Raw genomic sequence first — 13,894 nt, 5'->3', positions numbered from 1 at the left:
CCTAATAGTTTGTTGGGATGTATTCCTGCAGTTCAGTTGCTGAACAATGAAAAGAAATGATTAAGATTTACTTTCTAGTATTAGAAGCCAGTTTATTTACTCACCAAAATTTTAATGGAAGTAATGGAACGCTTGAGAATAATCAATAGGAATTGAAGCTGCTTATATTACATTATCTGATTAAATTTCCAGGTTTTGAATGGACCCAGAAATGTTGTCTAGCTTTTTCAGTGGATTTTAGTGCTGCTTTCAAAAGAAATAAATATAAGATTGATTAAAATAAAGAGCTTTGAAGTATTTCTGAAATTTCTTTCCTTTTCTTATTTATCCTTCTTGAGCATTTAGCAGAAGCAGGGGAGGACTGGCAACTGACATGTTCAGCCTCTGTCTGCTTGTGCCAAATGATGTGAATAGCTACATGTGTTAACAAACTTCAGAGTACACAATGCGTTAAATAATGAAGTGACAAATACAAAATTAAAGGTTGCATTTAATATAGTGCCTTGCTGGGGTTTTTTTCGGCTTTGGATATCTTTGTTTGCAAAAAATTGTGCACTTAATCACTCTAAACCTTTTTGGTTACTGGGGTGCCACAGTTTGAACTGTTACCAGCCAGTCAGTTTCTTCTTGCAATATATTTTCTCTGTGCTTTATGGTAAGTCAGTGTTCCACCTGAGCTGTGCTTGCATTGCATCAAGAAACTCAAAGGGACTGAAGGAGGTTGTGGAGTCAGCAAAGGCATCTCTAGCTCCAGTGACTGATGTGTGTCTTGGGGGGGTTCTCTACTGAAGAAATCTGTTGCAGTTGTCTGAATTAATCATCACGTTTGGGCATGAAAAGTGACTGTTTTGTTATAGTAGCATCTGAGAGCTCCCAGACATAGGTCATGCTTCTTTGTGCTTGTGTACTTCATACACAACAAAAATATATCCTTGCCACAAAGAGTTTCTACCTGTGTTGTACAACTGATCTGGTCATGACCTGCATGTGCTAGACATTTTCTATCTGTGGCCCACTCCTGGGCACACCTTCTTCAGAAGCTCTTGGGAGGGAATAGTGGATGCATGAATTAATCTTAGAGATGTCCACTTGCACCCAGGCACTGTATTTCCTGCCTGCCCTGTGGCCCTTTTGTTGGTAAGTTGTATGCCACCTAGATTTACCACGTTCTTCCTGTGCCGCCCTTTTCCCAGCAGATCCTTAGAAGATGATATTTATTGCCAAGCGGAGAGGTCAGGTTGCTTAGCCAGAGCAGTCTTGGTCATATGTTAGTAAGACTTGAATTTACCACACAAGTGCATCCCAGTTTACTCCTGAAGACTGCTTTTCTCATATCAACTTCTATGTGCATAAGAGGTTTGCTAATCAGGTAGTAGAGGGGCCATGGTGTATTCGTGGTGTATCATGCTAAAATGAATTAATAGAGACTGTGTGAGTGAAAAGCTCAGTTACTGTTGGGTGAAGACTCTTGAGGTTTATTTGTGATGTTTTCAGGGGTCTGCTAGTCAGTTTAGTGAATGGTTCTTCAGTAGTTCAAAAATAAATGGAGCAGTTCTTGTAATTAATATGTATTATCTGGAAAAAGTCATCCTGGAATATTTAATGTAAAAAATACAGAGTAATTTTAATATATTTATTTGTTGGAAAAAAGGGGAGGCTGCATGTCCGAAATCACTAGAAAGAATAATAATGGTATATAGTAAGACTTAAACTTTCATCACAGATATTGGTTTGTTTAATGAATTATGTGTGTGGGTATTGAAGCTGCACTGTATGTCAGGGCAGCTGCAACAAAAGTCATTTTTAGCCAGGCATATTTGGTCTACTCCTGTCCTCACCAGTACAGAGAGATTGATATGGGAGGTGGTCTAGGAGAGCTGGTTGATTTTCAAGGTTCACCCTCTGCAAGCTCAAGAATGGTCCATCCGCACATGCAGGAAGGCAGGCCAAGATGGCAGGAGGCCCACATGCATGAACAAGGAGCTCCTGACAAAACTAAGACATGAAAAAGAAGCACACAGAGGATGGAAAGAGGGTCACGTCACTCCAAGAGTAATATGGAGACACTGAGAGTGCAGGTATGGCATTAGGAAAGCCAGAGCCCATCTGGAGTTGAATCTGGCAAGGGATTCAACTTGTGAAGGGCAAGAAAAATGGCTTCTACAGATCTATCAGCAGCAAAAGGGAGACTATGGAGAATTGTGGGCCTGCTTCTGAGTGAGGGGAAGGACATGGTTCAAAGAAGGACATGAAAGAGGGCGAGGAAATCAGACCTTTGCTTTGCCTTTGTCTGTACTGGTGAGACTCACCTTCAGCAGTCCCAGGCCACTGAAACTCATGGGAAAGTCTGGGGCAAGGAAGAGTTGCTCTCACAGGAGGAGGACCAGTTTAGGGAACATTTAAACAAAACTGGACATACAGAAGTCCACAGGACCTGATGGGAGATACCCACAAATGCTGATGGAGCTTGATGATGTCAGTGCAACGCTACTCTTGATAATCTTTGAAAGTATGAGATTCCTGGAGACTAGAAGAGAGCAAATGTCACCCCTGTCTTCAAGGAGGGCAAGGAAGAAAATCTGGGGCAACTATAAGTCCATGTGAAGGTGGTGGGTGAAATAATCCTGAACACCATTGTCAAACAAGGAAGGACAAGACAAATGTACAAAGGACAAGAAGGTGACTGGGAGTAGTCAACATGTTTTTATGAAGGACAATCATGCTTGACCAGCCCAAAAGTCATCTTTGAGATGACTGTCTTTGTGAATGTGGGGAAAGCAGTGGGTGTTATCTCAGCTTTAGCAAGGAGTTCAGTATTGTCTCCTATAATGTCATACACAAACTGATGAAGTATGACCTAGGTATGTGGACAGTGAGCTGGATAGAAAACTGTCTGACTTGCAGGGCTGATGGGCTCTGATCAGTGGTGTGGTGCACTCCAGGGGCTGATAATGACTCCAGTAGTGTTTAGGCTCTTCATTAGTGACTTGGACAGTGGGACAAAGTGCACCCTCAGCAAGTTTGCAGAGGATACAGAATGATCTGGAGGGGATGATGCACCATCTGGTTGTGGTACCATTCAGGGGGACCTCAGAGGCTGGAAAAATGGGTAAACGGGAAACCTGGAAAACTGAGTTCAGCAAAGGGAAATGCCAAGTCCTGCTCCTGGTGAGGAGTCACCCCATGCACCAGTGCATGGTGGATGCACGCTGTCTGGAAAGCAGCTTTTCAGAGAAAGACCTGAGGGTCCTGGTGGGCAACAAACTGACCATGAACCAGCAGTGTGCCATTGTGACAAAGATGGCTGGCAGCCTCCTGGGCTGCATTAGGAAGACTGTTTCCAGCAGGTCAAAGGAGGTGATCTTTCCTCTCTACTTGGCAGTAGTGAGACACACCTGGGTGTTGTGTCCAGGTCTGGGCTCCCCAGTACAAGGGAGACATGGACTAGCAAAGGACCATGAAGGTTATTAATAAATTGGAGCACCTGACACATGAGGAGAGGCTGAAGGAGCTGGGGCTGTTCAGCCCGGAGAAGAGCTGGGAGGTTCTTACAAATGTGTTAAATACCTGTTGAGGTGTGTTAAAGAAGACAGAGCCAGACTCTCTGGTGCCTAACAGGACATGACATTTGACACAAACCAAAATACAGGAAGTTCTATTTAAACATAAAAAGTACTTACCCCCCCACCCCTCAAGAGCAATAGAACACAGGAATTGTAAAATAGTTTGGGTTGGAAGGGACCTTCAGAGGACATCCCCCCTGCAATGAGCAGGGACATCGTCAACTAGATCAGGTTGCTCAGAGCCCTGTCCAGCCTGGCCTTGAATGTTTCCAGGGATGGGGCATCTACCACCTCTCTGAGCAACCAGTGCCAGTGTTTCACCATCCTCATTGTAAAAAAAATTTCTTCTTCATGTCTAGCCTGAATCTCTGCTTCTTTAGTTTAGAACCACTACCCCTTGTCCTATCAGTTTAAAACCATTACCCCTTGTCCTACCAAGGGGACAAGGTTACTTGGAGAGTTTGTGGAGTCTCTGTCCTAGGAAATACTTGGAACCTGACTAGGCAAGGTCCTGAGTGTCCTGCTTTGTAGGGAGTTTCACTAGATGATCTTCAGGGATCCTTTTCAACCTCAACAATTCTGTGGTTCTGTAATATGAAGATGAAATAGGTTGTTAAAATAGTTCCCTGAAGAGCTCTCAAAGATGTTGTATGAAATAGGTCCTTTTTTTTCCAGGTTATTTTGAGTATTGTTTGATTTGTTTCAAGGATCACGTGCATTAATATTTTATAAATCTTAGAAGCAGTGTGGCATGATTGAATGTTATGGCGAGAGAAGCAGCATCTCTTGTCAGTCACAGTTGTCTCGGGTCTTGTGTTGCTTATTTCTCAGCTGAATATTAAAAACTGAAAGCCGTAAAAATTGTGCTTGCATTCAGTTCTGTGAATAAGTTGAATTTATGAGGTGATACTTTTTCAGGTTAATACTATGTAATTAGTACATTTCCCAGAATGTGGGTGTTTTGTGTTGATCTTGTAATTCAGATTGTGTCACATAGATGTGGATCTGGTTTGTGTAGCGGAAGATGCTCCTTATCTGGAGCTCTAAGTATTGTTATGTTGCAAGAGAAGGGAGAAAATCATCAGAACATGCTGTCAGCAAGGGATATAATAGGCAAATTGAGGTATTCTCTAGGCACTTTCAAACTAGAAGCACAAGACATTTACTCAAAGACAAGATTGAGGGGACATTCCTGCTATGTTCTTCTTCCTGGCTAAATGCCTTATTGAAATGTGGCTGTGGTCAAAAAGAGTCTGCTGTGTGAGAATGATTTTGGGATGTCTGCATCTAGTGAAGCGATTTGAGATTCAGGTTGTCAGGACCTGAGATGTCATTGTGAAACTCAGCTCCTAGGCCCTTGATGAAATTTGGTCTCGAGTTGAAAGCACAGAAGTACAGGTAGTCAGAGATGGAGCACCACAGGCTTTGGAATCTTGTCTTCTTGCTTTCCTACATTCCAGCTTTCTTGCATGTCAAAGTAATTGACGGTTGCTAGCAATTCACTTTGAAATCAATATCAAGCAATAGCTAATTTAAACCTGTGGTGAGACACTCCACTTGAATCTATTGATTTTTTTTTTCTGCCTCAGTTTTTAAGAAAACCATCTATTTGACCATTATGAGTAGTGTCTTGAGTTCTTTCCAAATTATGGCAATTTACTTGCATTTGCATCTCTTTAGTACCTCTGAGAAAAAGTCTTCTTAGGAAGAATCTTAGGAAAGCTTTCATATGTTAAATCGATCGACTTGTACAAATGAGCAACCTGAGACAAATTGATTAGATGACTACATCAACAAGAAACAAACAAACAAACCTATTTTATTTTCTTAATACAAACTGGAAGTGTATGCATAGGGTTTAAGATAATGCTAGGTCTGTGCAAATAAGCTCTTTGGGGTCTCTGTTCGTTCTGTAAACATTTATTTGGGTCTCTTGTACGTTAAGAAGTTTGACCATTGCTCAAAGATGGCATTCAAAGCGTATGACAGCCATCTTCAAGTTTGATATAAACTTCTGTCAGTTGCTTTCAGTTTCTGTGGTTGCAAGTGAAGCTTTGGTAATCCCAGCTTTGACCTGCAGATAGAGTGGAATACAGGTCTCCCATGTGATAGCACTTTATGGTGTTGTCAAGTGAACTGCTGGACTGAACAGATCAGCAGATCAGCTCTTTTTTTTTTCTCTTTTTTTTTTTTTTTTTAATGAGATTTACTTGCCTTGAAGCCAAGATAAATTGGCTTCCCATCAAAGAGTGATGTTTTCAGCGATGTACAGGAATAGAATTGTCAGGCAGCAAATGTGTAAGAACGGACTGTCTTATGTTCATGAAGATCATTACCAATATAGTATAACTTAATGTGAAAATGTACCTAAATGTTTTTTTTTTTCTTTTGCTGCAGAACTTTGCAAGCATGAAAATGAGTTCACATAATATTAAAAAGTCTGCTTTTTCTTTCAGCTTTTGCTGTAAGTGTAGTTCCTGAAGGTGCAGAAGATGAGACTGAACTACCAGTGCTGCAGGTAATAAATTTTAATTGCCAGAGTAGGAACATTTTACAGACATTATAAAATCATCTAGAAGAGATCAGAGTAGAAAGCCTAACATCTGTGACATTGATTGTTTTGATCATTGACTTCAGTGGTACTAAAAGTCAAATGGTGTCATTTTTTGTCGCATATAAGAGGCATTTAATGGGACACAAGTTGCATGTAGCACTGCTGTGTCAGTATTACTAGGCTTTTATTTTATCCTATGGATTCTTAAAATAAACTTGTTCTTAGCACTTTTGATTTATTTCATATGCTGGATTTCCTGGTTTATGTTGACATTGTATTAAGAGAATTAGGTTTTTTTGGGTTTTTGTTATATTCTTTTTCCAAGGATCAGCTGAAAAGTGCATTAGAAACTTTTAGTGAAAAAAAACCAAACTTGTCGATTTTGCATAGTTTCTACAAGTTGATAGTGTTATTGTTGTTGAGTACATAACCTTTATTAGTTCAGAGACAGGTTTTCCTTTCCTCTTGGTGTTGCTAAATATATAATACATTGGGAGAGAAATGGCTGCCTCTTTGCTAAATTAGCATTATTACGTGTTGCTACCCAAGTCACAACTCAAGTAAAGCTTGCATATGAAATTTCGGATTAGCAGATTAGAAGAACTAATGGTCAGAGCTCATCCTCCCTCTAAACAGCATAAGGGGTGTTAGATGTGTATGAATGTATGTCTTTTAACAGACTTCTACCTACCAGGTTTTTATATGTATGTATTTGTAACAGATGTTTGTGTATGCATAAAAGAGGGAGGAAAATAAAATGTTCTGGAATGAATCAAGAGTTAGAATATATAACTGCTAATTAGATCTGGTGTTCTCACGTCAAATGCAATGGAAGTATGATTAGAGATCAGTGTTTCTAATAATTTTGGGGGTTGATGATGATTGCTGTGTCTACAGTAATTTTCATAAATGAAAAAGATCCCTATTGCAAACTGCTGATCTGCTGCAGTGTGTCTGGGAGACTAGGTAATGTCATTCTGTTTTCATTATTTATAAGTTGCTGTTTGTCAAATTCCATTACTGTCTCTATCCAGCTGCTTAATGTTATCATTCTTATATATGATATAATTTGTGAAGGCTTTTCTGCTATGTTAGAGTTTCAAAACTTTCCCTCAGATGAACTCTTCAGGCCAAAATCCTGGGATGTAATGGGCAACAGTTGTTTTGTTCTGTGTTTTAATAAAGATAGGTGTAAAATATGGCTGCTTCATCATGCTGTGTACTACAAAACACATACTTTTTTGTTTGTGTAGAAGATTAATCTTCCCATGTTGTTTATGATATAAGTTGTCTTATATTCTGTGGTGTGTATTACACTGTAGGATGGTAGCACTGTGTATAGTCATCAGAGTAACTTGGTCTTATAAGAACTTTTTTAAAGTATATTGACCAAGTCAAAAAAAAGGGTCATAAGCATGCATGCAAAGCAGTCATTCTTGAAAAGGTTTTACAGCTGGCTACCAAGGAAGCTGGAGCTTCTGCATTTCAGTGTAAAAGTCAGATCTGGACAGAGGGAGAGATCATCTGATGTGAGTAAGACTGAAAGGATTAGATGTATCATGGAGTCAAAGAATCATTTTGGTTGGAAAAGATCTTTAAGATCATCGAGTCCAACCATAAACCTAGCGTGACCAAGTCCACCACTAAACTATGTCCCTAAGAACCTTATCTATGTTTCTTTTAAACACCTCCAGGGATGGTAACTCATCCACTTCCCTGGGCAGCCTGTTCCAATGCCTGACAACCCTTGGATGAAGAATTTTTGCCTAATATCCAGTCTAAATCTCCACTGGTGTAACTAGAGGCCATTTGCTCTCATCCCATCATTTTCTACTTGGGAGAAGAGACCAACACCCTCCATGCTACAACCTCCTTTCAGGTAGTTGTAGACAGCGATCAGGTCTCCCCTCAGCCTCCTTTTCTCCAGGCTGAACAGCCCCAGTTCCCTCAGCCGCTCCTCACCAGACTTGTGCTCCAGGCCCCTCACCAGCTTCATTGCCCTTCTCTGAACTTGCTCCAGCACCAAAATGTCATGTAGTGAGGGGCCAAAAACTTATATGATATTTAAATAAAGGGCGAGGGAAATGTGTTTATAAATAGGGATTGTCACAAGGGTAGAAAAACTATATATAAGCTTATTACAGAGGAGTGCCTTGTATGGCGCTTCTGTCTGAAGGTCTTAAAACACTTGAACCAAGATAAATCCTACAATGTCCTTATACAATTAGTAAGGGTGATCTTGATTTTACATGTGGAGAAGCCAAAGCACTGAGATGCTATTACCAGGGAGAAATTCTGCAATAAGTAAAGGCTGTTTTCCTTCCTACTATTTTTGTAGGGAGTACAGAGCTATTTCTTCAGTCCTGTCTCTCTACCAGTGAGCAGTTCTTAAACACCTTTCCACCCAGCCTCTGTTATTTAGAAGAAATTTAATATGCTCCTAAGATATGTTTATGTGTATGTTTTGGTTTCATCTTTAGTAATGCAAATGCAGTGTCACTGTTGCCTGTTCCTCAGCACTCTTTTAAAATTCCATCACAAATGTGTGTGATACCTGAGTAAATCCCAGCGAAGTCATGTTATGTACAACATCTTTTTCATATTTATTCATCTTGCTTTTGAGTCTTCCTTTAAGAACTGTATTTCAATAGAAGCTTGATAGTGGATCAAATGAGTAAGAGTGTGTTGGGGTTTTTTTTACACACTGGACAGGTATGATTGTATTAAAGTTCCATATTCCAAACTTGTGCTCAGGAGATACATATTTAAAAAAAAAAAAAAAGACACTGTTAGTATTAACTTAAAGTGCTCTGGCATAAATAGAGTCATGGAAAAGTTTTTGTTTTTTAAAAATTAATTCTTTTAATGTCTTCTAAATAATAGTATACAAACGTGGAGTATCTCTTTCAGTTCTCAATGATCAAAACCTTTTTGTTTTAGCTTTTTTATTAGTTCTTAAGTTAAAACTTCTACATGTGCATTTACAATCTGCTGAATGCTTTGACTCCCTGTGTTTCTTCATAGAAATATTTGAGTTTTTGCCTGTATCCTTATTTTGCCTTTTCTCCTTTCTTCTAGAAGTCTGAAAAAAGTGGAGCAATTAGTAAAATAAGCAGAGGTAAGTAGTGAATAGTGTGTGTTTGGTTTTGCTTGTGGCTGCCTTTTTAGTATAAATGAAATGTGATTATGCTTTGGAAAGTGTCTGTGGGAGTGAGCAGTGTCTAAATGCTCAACAACATTGTTAATTGCTGATTCCTAAATACTTTGTATTTTTTTCTTTGCTCATATACTCTCAGCAGACAGAAGCTTCTCAATCTTTGTATTTGCAATTCATGTAGTTAAGTGTTTTTCTCAAGATGTGCGCTTGCACTATGAAACTGCTGCATTGCTTTTTGTAGTACATAGCATTTTAAAATGAAATTTCATGATACTTGGTAGCAGTTCTTGTAAAAACTTAACATTAAACTGAATTTTACCCTTCTGCTAGGCTCTCATGGTACTTGTAATAACTATGGTTATTATAAATTACTTGTAACAACTTGTAATAACTTTGTAGTATCTGGAAACCAGTATTTTAAAAACATGTCAAACATTAACAGGGTACTGAGTGGTAAAATACATTTTCACTGGACACGTGAGGTAAATTATGTGAATAAAAATTCTGCAAACTTTTCCCTCTTCTGGAAACAATTCTGATGTCCTTTGAGCAAAAAGTTTACAGATCTGAGAGAAGGACTTGCAGTCTCTGCACTGTGACCTAGTGCTGCCTCTGCTGTACTAGAGCAGTTCAATTCCTAAAGCAGCCTCCACTGTTGTGGTGCTTCTCCTCTTCTAAACCCTGAGTGCTTGGGGCTTGACCCTGTTTCTATTGCAGTGGTTTCTGAGTGCTTGTGGCTTCATTCTGACATGGAAGCTGAACACCAGGAAGATTTAGCATGCTTTTAATGGAGTTGCTAACAGGACTGTGAATGGTGTTGAGAAGATCAGATTTTGGGTTGTTCGTTGCCTTTTTTTGGAGTTAGTTACAAGCTCTGTCCCTAGCAGAGATAACCAGTTCTGTGGAAATTAAGTCCCTTGTCCCATTTGTCTCCCCCCTTTACCACTGAAAGGTCGGGACCTGTCTATAGAAGCTTCATTACTCTGTGTCCCTGTTCCCCCATCCTTACCTGTTGTCAAACAAACCCCGTTTCCTCTTTGTGTTCTTTCATCTCTCTCTGTGCCATCTCATAGCGCAGCCAGGTGCTGGTTGCTGCTTTTATCACTCCCAGCAGACCTGCTGTGTCTCACTTCATAGAACACCCAGGGAGCCACTGACACTCTGGTTTTTTTTTTTGCTTTTGACAGCACTCAGTTTTCATAAGTTTTAATATAATCTCATTACTTGGGAAAGTTATATTTAGGAATTTACCATGGTACTTTAGTGATACAACCACCATCTGTCATCTTTTGTTTGTTTCAGCAGGAGATCACTTTAAAGCAGACAAACGTATTTTATGTAGCAGGTAGCAAAATTTAGAAATGTGCTGCTGCAGGACGCTGTGCAGGCAAACCATACCAACAGTTTCAAGAGGAGACAAGTCCATAAATGTATGGTGAGATAAATAGGCAGCAATGTATCTTCTGGCATTTCCTAATACAATAGTTGTGGATGCTGTAAGAGTATGAGGAACACTGGAGAAAGTGAAGGTCTTGTGCTGTACCAAAATAGCGTTTCCTGTTGCTACTATTGAAGATAATGTGTTGGACTGGATAGACAATTGGTCTGATTATAGAATCATAGAATAGTTTGCATTGGAAGGGACCTTTAAAGGTAATATGCCATTTCTTGTGTTCTGTATATTTTTTTAAACAAGATTATGCCTCTCCTTAGGGAAGATTTTTTTTTTTAAGTCTCTTTTAACACATTTCTGTTGGAAGGACTTGAAACAGAATAAAGTTCTTGATGGTTCATAGTTCCTGTGATTCTTTTTTTTCATTCTTCTTTCTTAAAATGTTATACAAGAAAATTCTTTCACCTTTATAAATAAGCTGTACCTTTGTACCAAGGAAGCAAAGTTACCAGCTATAGTTTGCCTTTCAGAGTTTTAAGTGATCTTTAAAGTGCCCATCCCAAGCCTTTGAAGACAGTTATCGACCTCTTGATATCCCAGTCACTGGGAAGACAAGTGTAATACAGAGAAGACTGAACTTGACATTCTCATGATTGCTTTGTCTACCCAGAATGTGGTGTGGCTTTCTGGGTTGGTTGCTGTACATAGAGTTTCAGGCATGGATGTGTTATAGTCCAGCCAAAAAATCAGTGATGTGACTTAACAATGGTGGGTCATCACTGCCACACCATAGCAAAACATCTTGCCCTTCATGTGGATGTGTAGATACTCTATTGGTGAGTGTATTTGTTCCTAAATGGTAGACTATATTGTTAACCAACAGTGGTTTCAGCTTTTAGAATATTTGAGTAACAAAAGCAAATATTTTCCTGAAGTGAGGCACCAGCTGTTTCAGCCCAGTGTACTGTGATTTCACCACCTTTTGAAACTCAAGGAAGCATTGAGCTTGGGAGTGCAAGTTCTCTAGATTCCTTCTGCAGTCTGTGGAAAGAGAGGGGCACTTCCAGAGGGTGACTGAGATCCAGAAAGATCCCAATAACTTTGTATAAACACATTTACAAATTATTAGCATGAGAAAAGACTCGTCTCTATTTTCAACTGTGGAAGCTTTATACTAGTCTACTAAAATCTAGTCAAACCATAAGGACTAAAAGATCCTCATCTGGAGTCTCAGGTTTATTTTAGAGTTGGCATCTCTGGAGACATTCAAGGCCAGGCTGGACAGGGTTCTGAGGAACCTGATCTAGTTGAAGATGTCCCTGCTCATTGCAGGGCGGTTGGAGTAGATGAGCTTTGAAGGTCCCTTCCAACATAAACTATTCTATGATTCTACAAAAGTAGGGGAGGGCCTAAAGAATATGCAAGTGGCCTAATTGTTTTAAGCCCAAATTGGAAGCTGTGTTTTCTGACCTACACAGTAGAGCCTCCAGTTTGTGAGTTAAAGCACCAGTTTAGATTTTGTCTGGCTAAATAATGAGACATTTTGTACTTTCTCACTGGAATGAAAACCCTGTTTTCATTATACAAATATTACATTTAGTCTTAATTTTATTTCCATCATTTCTTAGGAAAAAAAAAAACAAATAAAAGAGGAGTTAGGTTTAAGCACCATTGACAGAGCTGCAAAGGTGTCAGTGACGTTCTTTTACCTATTAGAGGCCAGTGGTTAGACTGCAGGTGCTATGCAGTGCGCATAGGTCAGACTGCATCCTAGTTGTTTTAAATTCATAGTTGTCATTTTTGTGAAAATGGTTTGGACCATGTCACATACTCCAGGAAATTTATAAATCATCCTGGAATTCTCTCTTTTCTGTTGATGCCTGTTCTACCTTTTTAATAATGCTTTTAAACATTCAGTGAGCCAGAGACACAGTTCTGAATGCCCACTGCTTCAGGAGAGTTAGGTAATTAGGAAGGTCAGGCATCATTTTCACTCTTTTCCATTTCTAGAACAATAGGAGAGGAGGGGGAAGACCCACCTCAGAATATATTTGCAACCTGGAAATTAAGAGACTGACTTAGAATGCCAAAGACCTACATCCAGGTCGAAACTATCTCACAGATGAGAATTTGGGTTTCTTTTATCCTGAGTGAATGCTTTATCCTCTTACTACCAGAGAATAAAGCAGAAATGTTTTTTTGCCAGAAACACACATTACAGTTACTGGCTATTTAAAAGCTTATTAAGGCTCCATTCTGTTTTGCAACAAGACATGGTGGTGATAAGATTCAGGAAGTTTCAGCATTCCTGTTTCTCAACTTCTTTTTTTTTTTTAATATTATTTTTTTAATGAACTTGCAGTATCTTTCCAAACAAGGAGCATTCAGGATTGTTGAAGATATTTTCCAGATATGGAAATGTCTTAGGAAAATAAGACAACAAGAGCAATAAAGTAAATCATGAGCTCTTCTGGATATTAATCTTCCAAAATACTCCATTCTTTGCCTTGCTTGGTTGACTATTTCTCAACTTGAGAAACAATTTAGGTGTTTAAAATTTTACATACTTTCTGTTGACATTTTAATATGCTGAGTATTTCTTTTAATGGACTATTTTAAAGTGTCTATAGCAGAGGAAACTATTGCCATTGGATTAAAGCAGTAACACCAAAGTAGTTATTAGAGTATTCCTAGAAAGTATTATATTGTGGGATATCACAGCTGTTGTTAAATGTACCATGAGTGAAAATGAGCCTAATTTGGATGCTTTCACATCTGTAAATGTACCGATACTAAAACAGTAATTATATAAAGCAATATAGTTTTTGCTTTTTATCTCTGGGAATATTTTCGATGCTGTGCATGTAGTTTTAGCCCTTTGACTCTCACTAGCATCATTGAAGTGTCAATTTTCACACTAAGTTTAATTTTTGCACAGGAAATCAAGCAAATTTTGGGTTAGAAAGCAAATAGCTTCTATTCAGACATTTTTATCAGGGGAGGCTGGGGGGTGTTTAAGCAGTTTGGTGAGTGGGTCAGAGCATGAAGGAATGCTGCACGGGAAAATGGGAAATGAACTGCTATCTCTGTTAGTGTTTGCACCATCTCCACAACTTTATCACCAGAAACCTCAAACAATTTGACATTTTCAGAGCTTGTCTTGGTCAATAAGCTCATAAATTGAGGGAAAAGAGTATTGGGGGGAAGTAGAAAAACATTTGACTGCA

General features: G+C 39.0%; 1 protein-coding gene across 3 annotated transcripts in view; it reads left to right on the top strand.

The window, feature by feature from the left end:
* Positions 1-13,894, top strand: part of B3GLCT (beta 3-glucosyltransferase) — a 66,879-nt gene that overhangs the window by 2,548 nt on the left and 50,437 nt on the right. For all 3 annotated transcript variants that reach the window (XM_082043030.1, XM_082043029.1, XM_082043028.1), the window contains exons 2-3: positions 6,020-6,081; positions 9,196-9,235. In XM_082043030.1, the coding sequence (XP_081899156.1) occupies positions 6,020-6,081; positions 9,196-9,235 (102 nt within the window). The remainder of the gene's footprint in view (positions 1-6,019; positions 6,082-9,195; positions 9,236-13,894) is intronic.

The sequence above is a fragment of the Streptopelia decaocto genome, assembly GCF_964273445.1.
Source record: "Streptopelia decaocto genome assembly, chromosome: 1".
Classification (NCBI taxonomy): Eukaryota; Metazoa; Chordata; class Aves; order Columbiformes; family Columbidae; genus Streptopelia; species Streptopelia decaocto.
This window is presented reverse-complemented; position numbering and strand designations above follow the sequence as displayed.